Source organism: Lethenteron reissneri, chromosome 11 (assembly GCF_015708825.2).
Source record: "Lethenteron reissneri isolate LAM-NWPU_2019-01 chromosome 11, ASM1570882v1, whole genome shotgun sequence".
In the NCBI taxonomy this organism is placed as follows: domain Eukaryota; kingdom Metazoa; phylum Chordata; class Hyperoartia; order Petromyzontiformes; family Petromyzontidae; genus Lethenteron; species Lethenteron reissneri.
In genome coordinates, this window is record NC_083789.1 from 7,122,795 (window position 1) to 7,143,169 (window position 20,375).

Genomic DNA, 20,375 nt, shown 5'->3' on the forward strand with positions numbered 1-20,375 from the left:
AGAGGACCGCAGAGCTTATGCAATTGTTGGTAGTGCCGGCTCACCACCCGGTTGCTGCCTTTCCTGCTTGTCTGTAGTTCCCCCTGGGTGGTGGCGTGTTACAAGTTTAAATTATTATTATTGTTCATGCAAACATATCACGAAGTTATGTTAATTGTATTGGTTCCATATGAGTAATGGGCCAAGCCAACCATGCATGTACAATACAATTTGATGTTATGGGCATCCTCGGGGAAGGGAAGTCTGTTGATATGAAGGAGATGGTGAAAGCGAGAGGGAAAAGAAGAATGTCTTGAGCCTGGATTCTAAAAAGGGCGGGGAGTCGACAGCACAGATGGCTGTGGGAAGTGAGTACCATATTCAATGGGGGACATCGTCATCATCGTCGTTGTCATCAGAGCTGCCCCCGGCACACACCGGGGGACAAAGGGGGCAGTGTGGGTGCCGGTGCGGTTTCACCGCCTGCACACTCGACAGCTGTGCCACTGCGCATGGTTGCCCCGGTGTTGCCGCCTACCGCCGGTGCTCGCTCACCGTGCCGAGCTTCTCCGCACTTGGCCTCTTTCCGGGGCTCTTGGTGAGGGTGGCCTTGATGAAGCTGTGGAATGCCGAGGACCTGGAGAACCCACAAACAAAGATCTCCCGTGTAGCCTTTCATAGACCGTTGGTGCAAGTGCTGTTAGCGAGCGCCTATTTACCCTTTCTCGTTCAGATGACGTACCTATACATCATCAAAACTAAACCGGAAGAAAAAATAAAAACACATTCCTGCGGAGGGAGCTGGTAGGAATGTTGGGTTGCTCGGTCAATGGCCAGGGTCAACGGCGGCGTGGTGTATTCCGCAAATATGCCCTACTGTGAGGTCGGGCACAAGCCGGCGTGAGTAGGTTAAACGTTGAGTTTTATAAGGGCACCACAGGGTGACCAGCCCCTTCCCACCCAGCCCCCCCCCACCCAGCCCCACCCTCCCCACCCAGCCCTTCCACACCCTCCCCTCCCCACCCAGCCCCTCCCTCCCCACCCAGCCCCTCCCTGCACGACGGACAGACACAATAATCCCCTGTGGGCTGGAGTAACCAGGAGGTTCCTACCAGTATAAAATTACTTTATCGCTACCGAGGCTCCCATAAGGACATGCGGGAGGGCATGTGGCACAGTTTGGCGCCAGCTATCATAGAGTATAGTCGTTTCACTATGGTTCTCTGCGATGAGTACAATGTCTTTAAAAAGCCCAGCGAAATGCCTCTACGAATAACATTAATGCTGAGCCGCTTGCGCATTCCGAGATTCAGCGGTGAACGGGACACCACCCACCCTGCAACTAGCAGACGCCTCAGAACGGGAAATGGTTAATAGACTGTTGGTGCAAGTGCTGTTGGCGAGCGCCTATTAAGGTGAGAATGGCGCTCGAGGGGGTGGTATGGTCAGTACTGCACACCATCATCCTTGTTTGCCTTCCCAGTGCTCATGTTTGCTCGCTGTGCTAAGTGCTTATTTAAGGATATAACTCACCGCTGATGATGTTAGTCTTAGCTGGGAATTGAAGCCAGGTTAATGGGTTCGTGACACAGTTTGCTAACCACTGCACTACCGCTCCCCACTCATAAATACACGCGAGCAAACCACGTCCCCTCCTTTTGTTACGCTGATAAACATTTACGCGGTAGGTGCTGTTAGCGAGCGCCTATTAAGGCTACCAAATCCATTAAATAAAAAAAAGTTAAAAAATAAAAAAATAAGAAATCCATTCTCAATCCCCTACTGGATGGAGTTTTTGTTTGTTTTACCATGCTTCACCACGCTGGTCAGTGTGGGTTGGCGGCGAGTGGGGTGGGGGACAGGCAGGACCGGAACAGATATCACTCGCCACTCATCTGAGCCGCGGCCGGGGAATGGAACTCGGGTTGCTAGCGTCACCGTACAGCTGCGCTAAACACTCTGCTACCGCTGCGCCCTATAACGGAGCAATCACTGTGATTCAAGTGTTTTTTGCATGCACTGAAAGTGAACAAATTTCGCTAGTGTACACGGACCAGGTAATGATTTAAAATAATAGCTTGCACTAATCAGGACGTGATTTCAAATGTGACCTAGGTCACTCTTGCAAATGAGACTGCCCCGCTATTTTAAAGCTCTCACCTGGTTAAACGAATTTTCCTGCAAATTGAAATGCCAGTCAGCTCGAACCAGAGAGTAATTTAAAATGCAAGTCAAGTTTCTCGTGGATTTTGATGAACCAATATGAGAACTCAAGAGACCAGCATCGAGGCTCATTTGCAAGAGTGGTCACAATGACAAAAGGCAAACTCATAAAACAAAGTACAGCAATTAAGCAAGTACAAAGCAGAACAAAAACAACTGTGTCACGTGGGAAATGCAAAACATTGCACAAACGCAAATAAATGCCGAATGTGACTCAAACTATGTGCCATACAGCGAATCACTGTAGCCTGTGCGTCTTCAGCGGAGGAGGGACAGCAAAACTACTCACAAGCTGTCTCCTGGAAGCCCTCTCATCGTGACCAGCAGACCTCAAAATTGGCATTTAGCTTCCGAACATATCGCTGCCGCCCATCCACAAAACCACCGCACGGACCGGTGCGGGCGGGGGAGTGGGGGGTAGACACTCACCACTTGGCCTTGTCGGAGAGGCGGGGCGGCTGGTACCCGCTCTTGGACATGAGGAAGAGGACCCTGCACTCGGGTTGGGGGGGCAGGGGGGGATGGGGGGGTGGGCAGGGGGGGGGGTAATGGGGAGTGGGACGCACCGTGACATTGGGCATTCAGTTGAGACGGTGTTTACCCGGGTCGGCGATCCGGAAAATATTTCCGCCGCAACCGGCACACCGCATCCAGTATACCTATCGCTATGGTCGTGGCTACTGCTGTGCTAGTCACGTGCCACCCACTCCGGTCTAGCAGCGGCCAGAAAAAATTGTGAAATACGAAGTGTCGTGCGACCTCCGTTAAGGCGCGCGTGCGCGGAGAGGCCGCGCCACTTCCGTTCGTGAATGCACCGGCGGTAACGAACCTCGGTAGCAGAGGGCAACTACAGCAACATCCGTCGTTGTGCTGTACTTCTATGCTCTCCCGCATTTACACTTCCCGCCTTCAAACGATGAGTAGGGTGGCAAGATGAAGTACAAGGTGAAAGATGGGGAGAGGCTTAATGGATGAGGAGGGTGCGAGATGAGAAAGGTAGGAGATGGTGAGGGTGGGAGATTTGTAAGACAGACTATGTGGAGGTCAGAAGATTTGAAAGGTAGGAGATGTATGTTAAACTTCTTTCGCACCATACGCAGCCAACCGCGCTAATCGGAGGTACGGATGTGGAGGGTAGGAGATTTGTCAGGAGGGTGGGAGATTTGTAACGTAGGAGATGTGGAGGATGGCAGATGCAGAAGTTGGGAAGACGAGGATGGCGGGCGACAGGGAGAGAGGCGTGTAACGTGGGCGACGGGGCGAGGGGTGTGTAACGTGGGCGACGGGGCGAGGGGTGTGTAACGTGGGCGACGGGGCGAGGGGCGTGTAACGTGGGCGACGGGGCGAGGGGCGTGTAACGTGGGCGACGGGGCGAGAGGCGTGTAACGTGGGCGACGGGGCGAGGGGCGTGTAACGTGGGCGACGGGGCGAGGGGTGTGTAACGTGGGCGACGGGGCGAGGGGTGTGTAACGTGGGCGACGGGGCGAGGGGCGTGTAACGTGGGCGACGGGGCGAGGGGCGTGTAACGTGGGCGACGGGGCGAGGAGCGTGTAACGTGGGCGACGGGGCGAGGGGCGTGTAACGTGGGCGACGGGGCGAGGGGTGTGTAACGTGGGCGACGGGGCGAGGGGCGTGTAACGTGGGCGACGGGGCGAGGGGCGTGTAACGTGGGCGACGGGGCGAGAGGCGTGTAACGTGGGCGACGGGGCGAGGGGCGTGTAACGTGGGCGACGGGGCGAGGGGTGTGTAACGTGGGCGACGGGGCGAGGGGTGTGTAACGTGGGCGACGGGGCGAGGGGCGTGTAACGTGGGCGACGGGGCGAGGGGCGTGTAACGTGGGCGACGGGGCGAGAGGCGTGTAACGTGGGCGACGGGGCGAGGGGCGTGTAACGTGGGCGACGGGGCGAGGGGTGTGTAACGTGGGCGACGGGGCGAGGGGCGTGTAACGTGGGCGACGGGGCGAGGGGTGTGTAACGTGGGCGACGGGGCGAGGGGCGTGTAACGTGGGCGACGGGGCGAGAGGCGTGTAACGTGGGCGACGCCGAAACCTCATGGGGTGGAGGTGGTAGAGCGGCGGCTGCGTCTCGGCCAGCTCGATGGCCGTGATGCCCAGGGCCCACACGTCGCACTGCCGTCCGTAGCCGCCCTTCCTCTCCACGGCCGCCACCTCTGGGGCCATCCTGGGGGGCCATCGATCACAGGGGGACGGGCAAGGTGGCCACATTTGTGGGAGGCTCAACCAGGAAGCGTGGTAAGACAGCCGCTTTGTAGTGCGCTTCAAAGTCTGTGTGCATAAGTATGTATACACAGACTTTGGGCACCACAGTGGCGAGATGTTAACTCCCTCGCCTGGTATACAGGAGGTCGTGGGTATGATCCCGACCCTGACACCTGTATACTAGAAGTTTGCATGTCCTCCCCGTGGTCGCATGGATTTTTCTCCGGGTCTTCCAGTTTTTCCCTCCATATTTACAAACATGCGTTCAGAGTATTTGGCTGCTATACATTTACACATGTTAAGCCACTTCACTGGGCTGTCATTGGTGGCCAGGTCGCTTCTGAAAAAGAGCTATGTAGCTCAGTCGCCCTAACCTGGTAAAATATAGGCATTTTAGTTTATGCATGTTGAACTTCTTTCGCACTCTACGTCGCCAACCGTGCTCATCCGAGTTGCCTCCCAACCTCCGCCAAAGCCGCACCGACCGGCATGGTGAAGTATGGCGAAACAACCCTCACAAACGGCACGGCATTGGGAGACCCTCTCATCCAGCAGCGGATGGAGAAAAATGGCCGCCACACGTACGCGTAGTAGTGTGCTCGCGCGACAGGCTCACTCACCAGTACGGCGTGCCAATGAACGACTTCCGCTTGGCCAGGGTGGCGGTCAGCTGGGCGGACACCCCGAAGTCCGCTACGTCACACGGCATCGCAATATGTATGAAGACTCACCACACCACGCACGTGCACGCTCGCTCGCGCAGTTCAGATGCCCCATACACGTTCTAAATGTAAAGCTGTCACGTCGATTCATGACCCCCCCCATGGCTCACTGATTCGTTCCAGTCACTCGCGGTCAGTCACCCCCTCATCACGCTTTTATTGCGACTATCAATCACTCTTCTGCAGAGACTGTTAGAAGAGCGGTAAGGTGCTACTACAGTAGAACCTTGGATTGCGAGTGACTTGGTCTGCGAGTGTTTTGCAAGACGAGCATTTTTTTAAAAATAAATATTCATTTGATAAACGAGCGAGGTCTTGCAATACGAGTAGTACGTGTATACGCTTTGTCTGCCGAGCGTCATGTGATCACAACTGACACACGAGTGCTTTGATATACGAGTGCTTTGGATTACAAACACGTTTCCGGAACGAATTATGCTGGCAATCCAAGGTTTACTGTATATGGAAATGTCAACAAAAAAAGAGACTGCAGGGCTTTAATTTCTCACAGATTATATTTCCTGGGTCGCTTGTAGACTGGAGTCGGTGGCATGTGGCCAGCAGTAGCCACAGCCATAGCGAGAAGTATACAGGATGTGGTGTGCCAGGTGCAGAAATATTTTCCGGATTGCCCGACCCTGGAAAGACCCAGCTAGAACGGAGCTCTGGGTGAATGCAAATACAAATTTGGGGTAAAACTTCGAGCCCACGTGCGCTCTCAACTCGTGTAATGTTTTAGTCGTCCTCGCTAAATCACGGTTTGATGTCGAGGACTCACCCAGCTTCACGTCGCCACTCTCGGTCAGCAGGATGTTGGCTCCCTGGCAACACAAAAGACCAAGATCTCCCGTTTAGCCACACACACATGGTCGGGGCAGATTCTGTTAGCGAGCGCCTATTAAGGCACGAGGTGGTGGTGCAGCCACTGACACCGCGCCGACCGCCTTTGTCTTCCCGGTGCTGCTGTTTATAGACCGCACTGTTTCGACTCTCTCCTCTGCGGCCTCCCTAAAGCTCTCACCACCAAACTCAAGATTATCCAAAATCTTCTTGGTTCTTTCGGTAAAGTCACGTAGAAGGGAAATAATAAAATAATAAACATAAAATATCATAAAATTATTCTCACGACGTTTCGGCCACAACGCAAGCAGCCGTCCTCAGGTGAAAAACAGGTCTGTCGGAAAGGCAGCGTCTGAATGAAATCGAAATTATCCAAAATGCCCGTTGCCAGACTTCTCACCCAACACCTCCAGTAGCTTCCAATGCACGGGGTCAAGTAGCAACGTTGATGATGACGGTGGTGGCGACATTGATCATGACCAAGTAGGTGGTGGCGACATTGATCATGACCAAGTAGGTGGTGGCGACATTGATCATGACCAAGTAGGTGGTGGCGACATTGATCATGACCAAGTAGGTGGTGGCGACATTGATCATGACCAAGTAGGTGGTGGCGACATTGATCATGACCAAGTAGGTGGTGGCGACATTGATGATGACCAAGTAGGTGGTGGCGACATTGATCATGACCAAGTAGGTGGTGGCGACATTGATCATGACCAAGTAGGTGGTGGCGACATTGATCATGACCAAGTAGGTGGTGGCGACATTGATCATGACCAAGTAGGTGGTGGCGACATTGATCATGACCAAGTAGGTGGTGGCGACATTGATCATGACCAAGTAGGTGGTGGCGACATTGATCATGACCAAGTAGGTGGTGGCGACATTGATCATGACCAAGTAGGTGGTGGCGACATTGATCATGACCAAGTAGGTGGTGGCGACATTGATCATGACCAAGTAGGTGGTGGCGACATTGATCATGACCAAGTAGGTGGTGGCGACATTGATCATGACCAAGTAGGTGGTGGCGACATTGATCATGACCAAGTAGGTGGTGGCGACATTGATCATGACCAAGTAGGTGGTGGCGACATTGATGATGACCAAGTAGGTGGTGGCGACATTGATGATGACCAAGTAGGTGGTGGCGACATTGATCATGACCAAGTAGGTGGTGGCGACATTGATCATGACCAAGTAGGTGGTGGCGACATTGATCATGACCAAGTAGGTGGTGGCGACATTGATCATGACCAAGTAGGTGGTGGCGACATTGATCATGACCAAGTAGGTGGTGGCGACATTGATCATGACCAAGTAGGTGGTGGCGACATTGATCATGACCAAGTAGGTGGTGGCGACATTGATCATGACCAAGTAGGTGGTGGCGACATTGATCATGACCAAGTAGGTGGTGGCGACATTGATCATGACCAAGTAGGTGGTGGCGACATTGATCATGACCAAGTAGGTGGTGGCGACATTGATCATGACCAAGTAGGTGGTGGCGACATTGATCATGACCAAGTAGGTGGTGGCGACATTGATCATGACCAAGTAGGTGGTGGCGACATTGATCATGACCAAGTAGGTGGTGGCGACATTGATCATGACCAAGTAGGTGGTGGCGACATTGATCATGACCAAGTAGGTGGTGGCGACATTGATCATGACCAAGTAGGTGGTGGCGACATTGATCATGACCAAGTAGGTGGTGGCGACATTGATCATGACCAAGTAGGTGGTGGCGACATTGATCATGACCAAGTAGGTGGTGGCGACATTGATCATGACCAAGTAGGTGGTGGCGACATTGATCATGACCAAGTAGGTGGTGGCGACATTGATCATGACCAAGTAGGTGGTGGCGACATTGATCATGACCAAGTAGGTGGTGGCGACATTGATCATGACCAAGTAGGTGGTGGCGACATTGATCATGACCAAGTAGGTGGTGGCGACATTGATCATGACCAAGTAGGTGGTGGCGACATTGATCATGACCAAGTAGGTGGTGGCGACATTGATCATGACCAAGTAGGTGGTGGCGACATTGATCATGACCAAGTAGGTGGTGGCGACATTGATCATGACCAAGTAGGTGGTGGCGACATTGATCATGACCAAGTAGGTGGTGGCGACATTGATCATGACCAAGTAGGTGGTGGCGACATTGATCATGACCAAGTAGGTGGTGGCGACATTGATCATGACCAAGTAGGTGGTGGCGACATTGATCATGACCAAGTAGGTGGTGGCGACATTGATCATGACCAAGTAGGTGGTGGCGACATTGATCATGACCAAGTAGGTGGTGGCGACATTGATCATGACCAAGTAGGTGGTGGCGACATTGATCATGACCAAGTAGGTGGTGGCGACATTGATCATGACCAAGTAGGTGGTGGCGACATTGATCATGACCAAGTAGGTGGTGGCGACATTGATCATGACCAAGTAGGTGGTGGCGACATTGATCATGACCAAGTAGGTGGTGGCGACATTGATCATGACCAAGTAGGTGGTGGCGACATTGATCATGACCAAGTAGGTGGTGGCGACATTGATCATGACCAAGTAGGTGGTGGCGACATTGATCATGACCAAGTAGGTGGTGGCGACATTGATCATGACCAAGTAGGTGGTGGCGACATTGATCATGACCAAGTAGGTGGTGGCGACATTGATCATGACCAAGTAGGTGGTGGCGACATTGATCATGACCAAGTAGGTGGTGGCGACATTGATCATGACCAAGTAGGTGGTGGCGACATTGATCATGACCAAGTAGGTGGTGGCGACATTGATCATGACCAAGTAGGTGGTGGCGACATTGATCATGACCAAGTAGGTGGTGGCGACATTGATCATGACCAAGTAGGTGGTGGCGACATTGATCATGACCAAGTAGGTGGTGGCGACATTGATCATGACCAAGTAGGTGGTGGCGACATTGATCATGACCAAGTAGGTGGTGGCGACATTGATCATGACCAAGTAGGTGGTGGCGACATTGATCATGACCAAGTAGGTGGTGGCGACATTGATCATGACCAAGTAGGTGGTGGCGACATTGATCATGACCAAGTAGGTGGTGGCGACATTGATCATGACCAAGTAGGTGGTGGCGACATTGATCATGACCAAGTAGGTGGTGGCGACATTGATCATGACCAAGTAGGTGGTGGCGACATTGATCATGACCAAGTAGGTGGTGGCGACATTGATCATGACCAAGTAGGTGGTGGCGACATTGATCATGACCAAGTAGGTGGTGGCGACATTGATCATGACCAAGTAGGTGGTGGCGACATTGATCATGACCAAGTAGGTGGTGGCGACATTGATCATGACCAAGTAGGTGGTGGCGACATTGATCATGACCAAGTAGGTGGTGGCGACATTGATCATGACCAAGTAGGTGGTGGCGACATTGATCATGACCAAGTAGGTGGTGGCGACATTGATCATGACCAAGTAGGTGGTGGCGACATTGATCATGACCAAGTAGGTGGTGGCGACATTGATCATGACCAAGTAGGTGGTGGCGACATTGATCATGACCAAGTAGGTGGTGGCGACATTGATCATGACCAAGTAGGTGGTGGCGACATTGATCATGACCAAGTAGGTGGTGGCGACATTGATCATGACCAAGTAGGTGGTGGCGACATTGATCATGACCAAGTAGGTGGTGGCGACATTGATCATGACCAAGTAGGTGGTGGCGACATTGATCATGACCAAGTAGGTGGTGGCGACATTGATCATGACCAAGTAGGTGGTGGCGACATTGATCATGACCAAGTAGGTGGTGGCGACATTGATCATGACCAAGTAGGTGGTGGCGACATTGATCATGACCAAGTAGGTGGTGGCGACATTGATCATGACCAAGTAGGTGGTGGCGACATTGATCATGACCAAGTAGGTGGTGGCGACATTGATCATGACCAAGTAGGTGGTGGCGACATTGATCATGACCAAGTAGGTGGTGGCGACATTGATCATGACCAAGTAGGTGGTGGCGACATTGATCATGACCAAGTAGGTGGTGGCGACATTGATCATGACCAAGTAGGTGGTGGCGACATTGATCATGACCAAGTAGGTGGTGGCGACATTGATCATGACCAAGTAGGTGGTGGCGACATTGATCATGACCAAGTAGGTGGTGGCGACATTGATCATGACCAAGTAGGTGGTGGCGACATTGATCATGACCAAGTAGGTGGTGGCGACATTGATCATGACCAAGTAGGTGGTGGCGACATTGATCATGACCAAGTAGGTGGTGGCGACATTGATCATGACCAAGTAGGTGGTGGCGACATTGATCATGACCAAGTAGGTGGTGGCGACATTGATCATGACCAAGTAGGTGGTGGCGACATTGATCATGACCAAGTAGGTGGTGGCGACATTGATCATGACCAAGTAGGTGGTGGCGACATTGATCATGACCAAGTAGGTGGTGGCGACATTGATCATGACCAAGTAGGTGGTGGCGACATTGATCATGACCAAGTAGGTGGTGGCGACATTGATCATGACCAAGTAGGTGGTGGCGACATTGATCATGACCAAGTAGGTGGTGGCGACATTGATCATGACCAAGTAGGTTGGTGGCGACCTTGATCATGACCAAGTAGGTTGGTGGCGACATTGATCCATGACCCAAGTAGGTGGTCGGCGACATTGATCATTGACCAAGTAGGTGGTTCGGCGACATTGATCATGACCCAGTAGGTGGGTGGGCGACATTGATCATGACCAAGTAGGGTGGTGGCGGACATGATCATACAAGTAGGTGGTGGCGCCATTTACATGACCAAGTAGTGTGGTGGCGACATTGATCATGACCAAGTAGGTGGTGGCGACATTGATCTGACAAAGGTAGGTGGTGGCGCCATTGATCATGACCAAGTAGGTGGTGGCGACATGATCATGACCAAGTAGGTGGTGGCGACATTGATCATGACCAAGTAGGTGGTGGCTGACATTGATGATGACCAAGTAGGTGGTGGCGACATTGATGATGACCAAGTAGGTGGTGGCGACATTGATGATGCCCAAGTAGGTGGTGGCGACATTGATCATGACCAAGTAGGTGGTGGCGACATTGATCATGACCAAGTAGGTGGTGGCGACATTGATGATGACCAAGTAGGTGGTGGCGACATTGATCATGACCAAGTAGGTGGTGGCGACATTGATCATGACCAAGTAGGTGGTGGCGACATTGATCATGACCAAGTAGGTGGTGGCGACATTGATCATGACCAAGTAGGTGGTGGCGACATTGATCATGACCAAGTAGGTGGTGGCGACATTGATCATGACCAAGTAGGTGGTGGCGACATTGATCATGACCAAGTAGGTGGTGGCGACATTGATCATGACCAAGTAGGTGGTGGCGACATTGATCATGACCAAGTAGGTGGTGGCGACATTGATCATGACCAAGTAGGTGGTGGCGACATTGATCATGACCAAGTAGGTGGTGGCGACATTGATCATGACCAAGTAGGTGGTGGCGACATTGATCATGACCAAGTAGGTGGTGGCGACATTGATCATGACCAAGTAGGTGGTGGCGACATTGATCATGACCAAGTAGGTGGTGGCGACATTGATCATGACCAAGTAGGTGGTGGCGACATTGATCATGACCAAGTAGGTGGTGGCGACATTGATCATGACCAAGTAGGTGGTGGCGACATTGATCATGACCAAGTAGGTGGTGGCGACATTGATCATGACCAAGTAGGTGGTGGCGACATTGATCATGACCAAGTAGGTGGTGGCGACATTGATCATGACCAAGTAGGTGGTGGCGACATTGATCATGACCAAGTAGGTGGTGGCGACATTGATCATGACCAAGTAGGTGGTGGCGACATTGATCATGACCAAGTAGGTGGTGGCGACATTGATCATGACCAAGTAGGTGGTGGCGATATTGATCATGACCAAGTAGGTGGTGGCGATATTGATCATGACCAAGTAGGTGGTGGCGATATTGATAATGATGTAGGAAATGATGATATTGATAATGATGTAGGAAATGATGATATTGATAATGATGTAGGAAATGATGATATTGATAATGATATAGGAAATGATGATATTGATAATGATATAGGAAATGATGATATTGATAATGATATAGGAAATGATGATATTGATAATGATGACTGTGGTGATGGTGGTGATATTCAGATTGATGACAGTGGTTCTACTGATATTGATAATGTTGATGCTGATGATGTGAGGTGGTGATATTAAATATGATGATGATGATTATTATTGAGCTGAGTTGACCCCAGTTACACTTGACATAATACTCGAAGACCTTGAGGTCAGTGGCTCTGTATCGGCTCTGATCTGTGAGCGGCCTCACCTTGATATCTCGATGGATCTTGTTCTTGCTGTGCAGATAAGCCAAGCCCTGGGAGAGACATGCCAGTGGTTAGTGGGTAAGAGAGAGATCAAGAAAAGGAGCGTGAAAGTATAGAGGGAAAGTGGGAGAGGAAGGCAGAAGAACAGCAGAGTATGAGAGAGGTTGAGAGAACATACGAGAGAGAAAGGAAGAGAGTGAGAGAATGAGAGCGATATTAAATGGATGGAGAGAAAGGTGCAGAGAACGCGAGATATATCGAGAGATGGAGATCGACATGAAGGGAGAGATAAGAATAGGGAAAAAGAGAGGGACAGGGAGAGCAGGAGAGGAAACTAAACTAAAATATTTTTCATTTTACCAGGTAAGGCCTACTGAGCAATATATCTATTTTTCATACGCGACCTGGACACAAATGATATATCAACACAGTGGTTTATCACTTGGAAATGTATAGCAGTCAAATACTCTAAACGCACGTTGATTCTAAATGTGGCGGAAAACAACCAGAGGACCCGGATAAATAGCCACACGACCACGGGGAGAAAATTCAAACTCCAAATATACGGCAGGCGTCACGGTCAGTATAGAACCCACGACTTGCTGTAAACCAGACGAGGTAGTTGACATCTCGCCACCGTGACAGAAAGTGAGAGAGGGAGTCAAATCTCCGGCCCTACCTTGATGGTTTCACGGCACACGAAGGCGATCTGTCGCTCCGCCAGGCCGCCCGTCACTAAGCGGAGACACGCGGAGACAAGTGGAGACGCAGTGAGACACGGAGGACACACGGGAAACACAAGGACACATTGGGACGTGAAGAATACAGGGATCTAGGGACACAGAGATATGATGCAGGCTCTGAGATATATATTTTCCAGGGAAGCAATGGGGCAGTGATGATGATGGTGGCGGTCGTGACGATGATGATGACAGTGATGATGATGATGGCAGTGGTCGTGGTGATAATTATGATCGCGATGATGATCGTAGTGGTCGTGGTGATGATGATGGCGATGATGAAGAAGTGGTGGGTATGTCTGGCTACCATGGTACACGTCCTGCAGGGAGCCTCCTCCGCAGAACTCCATGCAGATCCAGAGCTCGTCGTGCCTGCACTCACACAAAGACAAAGATCCCCCGTGTAGCCCCACAGACTTTTTGAGGCAAGTGCTGTTCGTGAGTGCCTTTGAAGGCCCCCACATACACACCAAAAAACACAAAGGCACGTAAACAAAGATCCACCGTGAAAATCAACCATGGCACATCATCGGGTGGGTGGTCAGCACCACGCCGTACACAAAGCACCAGATACTCATTTCAGGCTGAGTTGATGTAGGGGAGGGGGGAGGTCCAGAACGGGTTCATAAATTCACCACAGATGTTGACAATGAGCGGGAATCAAACTCAGGTCGTCGTGTTAACAATGCAGCATGCTAACCATTGCACTTCCGCTCCCCACATGAACACAAGATAAAGATCCCCCATATAGCCTTAACAGACTGTAGAGGCAAGTGCTGTTAGCGAGCACCTATGAAGGCGCAACGGTACACGAGGGGGTGGGTGGCCAAGCACCACGCCCGACCGCCTTTGTCTCCCTAGTGGTGATGTTTACACACCGTGCCAGGTACTCATTTGAGGCTGAGTCGACCGAGGGGAGGCCCAGGACCGGTTCAGATAATCGTCACTGGTGTTGGCCGTGAGCGGGAATCGAACTCGGGTCGTCGGGTTCATAGCGCAGCGCGCTAACCGCTACACCACCGCTCCCCACACAAAGACACATGCACACACGCGGCGGTCATCCACCCTCCACAGACTTGTGAACAGATGATGAGACCAACACACAACACGAATCAATAAATAAATGTCGCTCCTATAAAATTCCACAAGGACATGACTATTCAGCCTGGGCAGCGGGGGAATCATCGACCTCACATCTTGGCCGCCCGTATCACGACCGTGACACGGATGCGAATGCTGCTGCCGATGTGCGCACGTGTGTTGCACTTCTTTCGCACAATACATAGCCAAACGTGCTAACCGGAGGTGCGGGGTAAGGACAACAAACTAAAGGCAAAAAGCAGTTCTAAAGAAAGGAGTTTGTCAATCTAGATGATTTAAACGGGCATAGCTCCAGTGGCTTCGTAATATCGGCAGGAAGAGCGTTCCAGACGGCCGCAGAAGCGCATCTGAAAGCACGCGATGCAGTGGCCGCCTTTGTTCGATGGCCAGCCAAAAGCCGCAGCGAGGATGACGGGAGTTCGAGTGATGGTTTATGCTCCTTGACGAGATCAGCAAGGTGTTGTGGTTCATTTGAGGCTGGCACTCTGTGTGTGCAATGAGTGCGACCTTATAACGTAATTCGTTCGGCAACCAGAAGCCAATGCAGCTCAGCGAGCACTGGACGGGCACGGTCGGATCTTGCAGTGCCCGTCACGACACGTGGCAGAGAAATTTGAACACGCTGCAGCTTGCTAATGTCGACGATGTTGCTGATGGTGATAATGTTGTCGGCGATGTTGCTGCCGATGATGATGATGATGTTGCTGATGTTGCGAGCCCGTTGGGAAGTGTGGGATCGGTGCTCACCGGAGGAAGCTGCCGTAGAAGGCGACGATGTTGTGATTCTCGCACTCGCGCAAAACCTTGATCTCCTGCTCCATCGCCCCCAGCTCCTCGCCTGCAGAGCGAGGATTACTTGTACCCCGGTCATTCACATCGACAACTCATCGTATCATCCACAGCCCCTTTGTATGCACGTAAGTTGAACTTCTTTCGCACCGTACATAGCCAACCGTGCTAATTGGAGGTGCGGGGGAAGGACAACAAACTAAACACAAAAAGCAGTTCTCAAGAAACGAGTTTTCAATCTAGCTCCAGTGGCTTCCGAATATCACAGCGCATAAATCACTGCACCACCTATCCCCACACACAAACATCCCCCGTATAGCCTTTAACAGACGTAAATGCACACACAGAGGTAAACTTTAGGACTTACCTGGTTCAATCCTCACAACTTTGACTGCACACACCTGTCCACTGTGAATGCGCCTTGCCTGCACACACATAAGCACAAAGACAAAGATCTATGTGTAGCCTTGACAGACTGTAGGGGCAAGTGCTGTGAGCGAGCACCTATGAAGTTCGGCACGGCACACGAGGAGGTGGGTGGCCAACGCCACGCCCGGCCGCCTTTGTCTCTCCAGTGGCGATGTTTACTACACACCGCACCAGGTACTCATTTGAGGCTGAGTCGACCTAGGGGAGGTCCAGGACCGGTTCAGATCATCGTCACCGGTGTTTGCCGTGAGCGGGAATCGAACTGGGGTGTCCGGGTTCGTAGCGCAGCGTAGCGCTAACAGCCTCACTACCGCACATATATAGGCACTTCCACGCACAATATCCAAAGGTTCCCATTAGCTTGTTGAAACAAGTGCTGTCGATGAGGACCTATTAATTCCATCTCTGGACTGGTGATGGTGTGTTCAAAACATTGGATTGCGAGTAACTTGGTCTACGAGTGTTTTGCAAGACGAGCACATTTTTTAAAATAAATATTAATTTGATAAACGAGCGAGGTCTTGCAATACCAGACCGCCTTTGTCTCCCCCGTGTTGAAGCTTTTGATATACTGTACTTCCACCAAATTGTGCAGCCACACCATGTGTGTGGTTTCACAATTTGCCGACGATGATGATGATGGTAGCAAGGATCATAACAATGGCAGTGGTGATGGTGGTGATGATTTATATATTTACGCGATCTAACTAAAAAAATGCATTGTGGATGATATTGGTCACGAAAGCCTACGTGTTAAACTGATGATGTTCATTATATCGGCAGTGATTATGGTGCAGACGATGTTGGCATACTTGTCAACCCCTTATCAGTACCTAACTCATTACAGACTATTTCAGATCTTATCGGTCACCCCGTGCCCTTATAAATCTCAACGTTCATCCTACAAAGTCCCATCACAATGGAGAAACACAAATAGATAAAAAATAAAACAATGCCCGTGTTGAAACGGCTGTACGCTGCACGGACTTGAAAAATCAATTTCCCTGCACAAGAATACGGCGTAACCCATATGGGTTGTGTTGGTGACCAAGCTGAGGATTATATATTGGCAACGACGATAATTCAAGATGATTGGTGAAATGATAAAGGTGGTGACTGGTGAACGTGATGCTGATGATGATGGTAGTGGTGATGCTGATGTTTGAATGCATTCATGATATAATTAAATTATTTATGAGGTGCTGCTGCGTTGGCAGTGGTGCACAAGCACAGTTAACAACACAACTTAATGTGCTATGAAGAAGGGACATTTCCTGAATCGTCGTCAATTATATATTTATTTGCTTCCAAGGCCAGTGTTGTTGATGAGTGTGCTGAATGTTTATTTGATTAATTATTGTACAATTGTGCCGCTACATCGCCGGATCGTGATAGATGAAGGCGGCTTAGGTATGCCTTCGTCCAGCAGTGGATTGATCACGACTGATGATGATGACAACTAATTAATACGATGATAAGCGATGGTGATTTTTGTTTTCCAACACCGTACGCGGCCGCAGCGGGGCGAGCCGAAGTCGTCGTCACTCAGCTCAACGGAATTGTCTCCATAAATAAGCAGCGAAACTAACAACAACAATGGCCCATTTTTACTCACAAACACAATGGCTTTGTGGGTCGCAGGAAAAAACTCACCCCACCCTTCATCTCCCCCCCTCCCTCCCTATCTCCGCCCCCCTCCCCAGGGCCAGCCCCCCACCCCGCACACCGCCCCCCTTAACATAACACACATCTCATAATGGCCAAGCTCACATTGACATTTGGGTTTGGAGAACAGTAAACGTGCCACAAATATTTTGTTTCTCACACCCCCCGCCTAGGATGGGTTGTTTTTTTGTTTAGTCTGGATATTGAAGACCCGGGGGGTCAATGCTGCTACAGTCGGTGGGTGTAAATTGTCAGCGGACTGGACTGGGCAATCCTCAATCCTGCAGAGGTCGCCGGGTTTGATTCGATTCTCCCGGCGCGGCAGCTGAAACAATTGTGCAAGTTTCTTAAATCCCCCCTCCACCACCACCTCCCCCTCCCACAGCTGCTGTCCACCCAGCAGCAGCAATAGGTTGACTTCGGTTTATCGCCAGGTCGCGTGTGATGGGCTAATGATCAAGGAATAACGGCTGTCGATGAGGTCGCGCGCGGTTAAATACTTGCCATTAGGGTAATCACTTTAATTGCGGGTCGAACGTCGAGTGGTAAGTCCAGTTCAATCGCGAGATGTGAGTGCAAATCGGCTTTGTGTGCGCGGGGTGAGGAGGAGATGTGACTGGAGTTTAAAGCGGTGATATTCGTAGGTTTTTTTCGGTAAAGTCACGTAGGTAAAAATAAAATTTAAGATTAATAAAAGTAAAATAAAAAAAAATAAAAAAATCACGACGTTTCGGAGGCAACACAAGCTTCCGTCTTCAGGTGGAACCGTCTGTATCACCTTCAGCAAGCATGCTGTGACGGTTCCACCTGAAGACGGAAGCTTGTGTTGCCTCCGAAACGTCGTGATTTTTTTATTTAATTTTATTTTACTTTTATTAATTTTAATTTTATTTTTTACCTACGTGACTTTACCGAAAAAAACCTAAGAATATGAATCCTTGCAGTCACGAAAGCTTCAAATCTGGAATTTAAAGCGGTGAGCCAAGCACGAGCAGATGTCATCGCGAGACGAATCTGATAGACCGGATCTCAGGAATGAAGCGACGGGGAAGGGGGCAAAAAGAGTTGGTGGTGCCCATCTGAGTCAGGCTGAGAACAAACCGGTAGGGTTAGTGGCACGCAAGGCTGAGTTTGTCACTCGATGGTCTATGGAACGCGGATTAGGCTGGCTTGGAGTAATGTATGTATGTTGAACTTCTTTGGCAGCGTACATAGCCAACCGTGCTAATAGGAGGTGCAAATGCACTACCACTATGCCTATCCATAACAATGCTCATATTATGGTAGCCTATATTCCTATAATCGTATAAACAGGTTTAACAAACATAGGACAGAATAAGGCGAGATTAATGTAGACTGGTGCAAAACATAACAGAGCGAAGAGCGTTCCAGACCGTCCCGACTGCAATGAAGCACTCGTGGCGCCCAAGTCAGACACGCTGAACGAGAATTCCACGTCGGAAGATTGAAGGCGATGAACGCGGAAAAGCACCAGCGTAGAGACCGAGTGGCAGAGCCGAGAGAGAGGTGGCTCCACGTGGCGAACCAGGGATATGAAGGACTGTGGAGTCCAAGTTTTCGTGGTTTTTTGCTTAACCAGGTCAGAACTCAAGAGACAAGCATCGTCTCGTTTTCATGAGTAACCAGGGTCATTAAAAAATGACAAAATAAAAAAGCAGTAAAATTAAGTACAGCAATGCAGCGAACAGAAACCAGCACAAAACCAATGATATCACAGGAGATATTAAAAGTATTGCACAAACATAAATCAATGTTTAAACAATGTTAGGTATTAAATTCCTTGCAAAGCAAGTTGAAGCGGGCGTGGAGATGATGGGCCAGGACCGGTCTGGGTGGAGAAGCAAAACCAAGGAAGCCCCTCCCCCCGCCCCCCCCCGCCCCCACGTGGTGGGAAAAAATGCCAGGAAGAAGATTAGATGTTCAATTGATTTCACGAGACGAGTAACAACAATCTGTCCTGTCCTCACAATCCTAAGAGAGAACATTCAGAAACACGATGGCTGCGTTTGCAACCCGCAGCGCGTGTTCCCCGTGCTGCATGAGCCTCGAGCGAGGTGTTGAGCAAGGAGCGGGAGTTTGTGCCAAGACGCAACATGCAAGCGAGCAAGCGAGTTTACGCCTTGACTTGTCTCTTTCTCAGATGTATCTGAAGCCGAGCCGTTCTCAACGCTTGACTGAAGAAATAGAGACGGTAAACCAACATGGGGAAAGTGTTCATGATCTCAGCTTTTTTTTCTTCTTGGTTCTGACTTTACCGAAAGAACCAAGAAGATGAATCCCTGCAGTCACGAAAGCTTGAAATCGAAAGATCTCAGCTTTGTTGATGAGATCGTCATTATAACGGTGATTGAATTATTTGTGAACTGCAGGAAATTGTGGAAAACGGAGGATCAGCATCAAAAACGTTTTGACTCAATAAATAAACGAGCAAATACAAAAAACACACGGAACGAAGTTTGCAAAACAAAAGAGCATTAATTGTCAGAGGAACTCAATCGGAAAAAGACAAATTTGACATTTTCGAAGGCGAAATATTACAGTGACGCTGCTGCTACTTCTACGTTGGCAGTCGTGCACAAACAACAACACTCAACAAATTCGTCGATAAGATTGCGGCCTTAAAAGAAAAAAATATTTAAACGGCGACGATTCGGGCAATGACCGTTCTTCATAGCATATCAACAGAGCGATAGAGTGGATAGGAATAGTTGAAGAGACTGCATTTTACACCATTGGACCTGATGCGGATTATACATTTAAAAACAAGTCAGCTAACGTACGCACTGTCTCTGTATTCTCCGGATTATGTAACACAATAGTCAATAGCACAGCGGCTTAAAAGAATATACTGGATATTATAGAGCACATCATGTCCGAGGAAGAAGGATCATTGCCTGAAACGTTGCCTGCCGTGTATTTTTTTTTCAAAATAATTTCACGGCCGCACAGTGTTATTGACGAACGCGTTCCATATTTTCAAGGAGAATCGGCATGAAAATAAAACAAACATGGAACTGAAATTTTATAATGAAAACATCCCGAAGCTGCGTGCGACGAGGAACGTCCCAGGAAGCGAAGTCAAATGGTCAGACGCAAACTCGGAATGACAATGAGAGACAGAGAACGAGACAGAGGGGGATGAACACACACGGGTCGGAGACGAAACGCAAACGAGAGACATGTTATTGACTCATAATCAACGTTTTTGGGTTTAGATCGCGTTATTTATAAATGTGTCGTA

The 20,375-nt window shown here is 50.1% G+C and overlaps 1 protein-coding gene across 2 annotated transcripts in view; it reads right to left on the reverse strand.

The window, feature by feature from the left end:
- The window catches only part of LOC133341384 (mitogen-activated protein kinase kinase kinase kinase 2-like), a 52,964-nt gene that overhangs the window by 17,673 nt on the left and 14,916 nt on the right, over positions 1-20,375 (reverse strand). For both annotated transcript variants that reach the window (XM_061549942.1, XM_061549941.1), the window contains exons 2-11: positions 15,387-15,444; positions 14,978-15,068; positions 13,437-13,501; positions 13,069-13,124; positions 12,392-12,439; positions 5,921-5,963; positions 5,041-5,113; positions 4,251-4,382; positions 2,632-2,694; positions 535-616 (exon numbers count right to left, since the gene is read on the reverse strand). In XM_061549942.1, the coding sequence (XP_061405926.1) occupies positions 535-616; positions 2,632-2,694; positions 4,251-4,382; positions 5,041-5,113; positions 5,921-5,963; positions 12,392-12,439; positions 13,069-13,124; positions 13,437-13,501; positions 14,978-15,068; positions 15,387-15,444 (711 nt within the window). The remainder of the gene's footprint in view (positions 1-534; positions 617-2,631; positions 2,695-4,250; positions 4,383-5,040; positions 5,114-5,920; positions 5,964-12,391; positions 12,440-13,068; positions 13,125-13,436; positions 13,502-14,977; positions 15,069-15,386; positions 15,445-20,375) is intronic.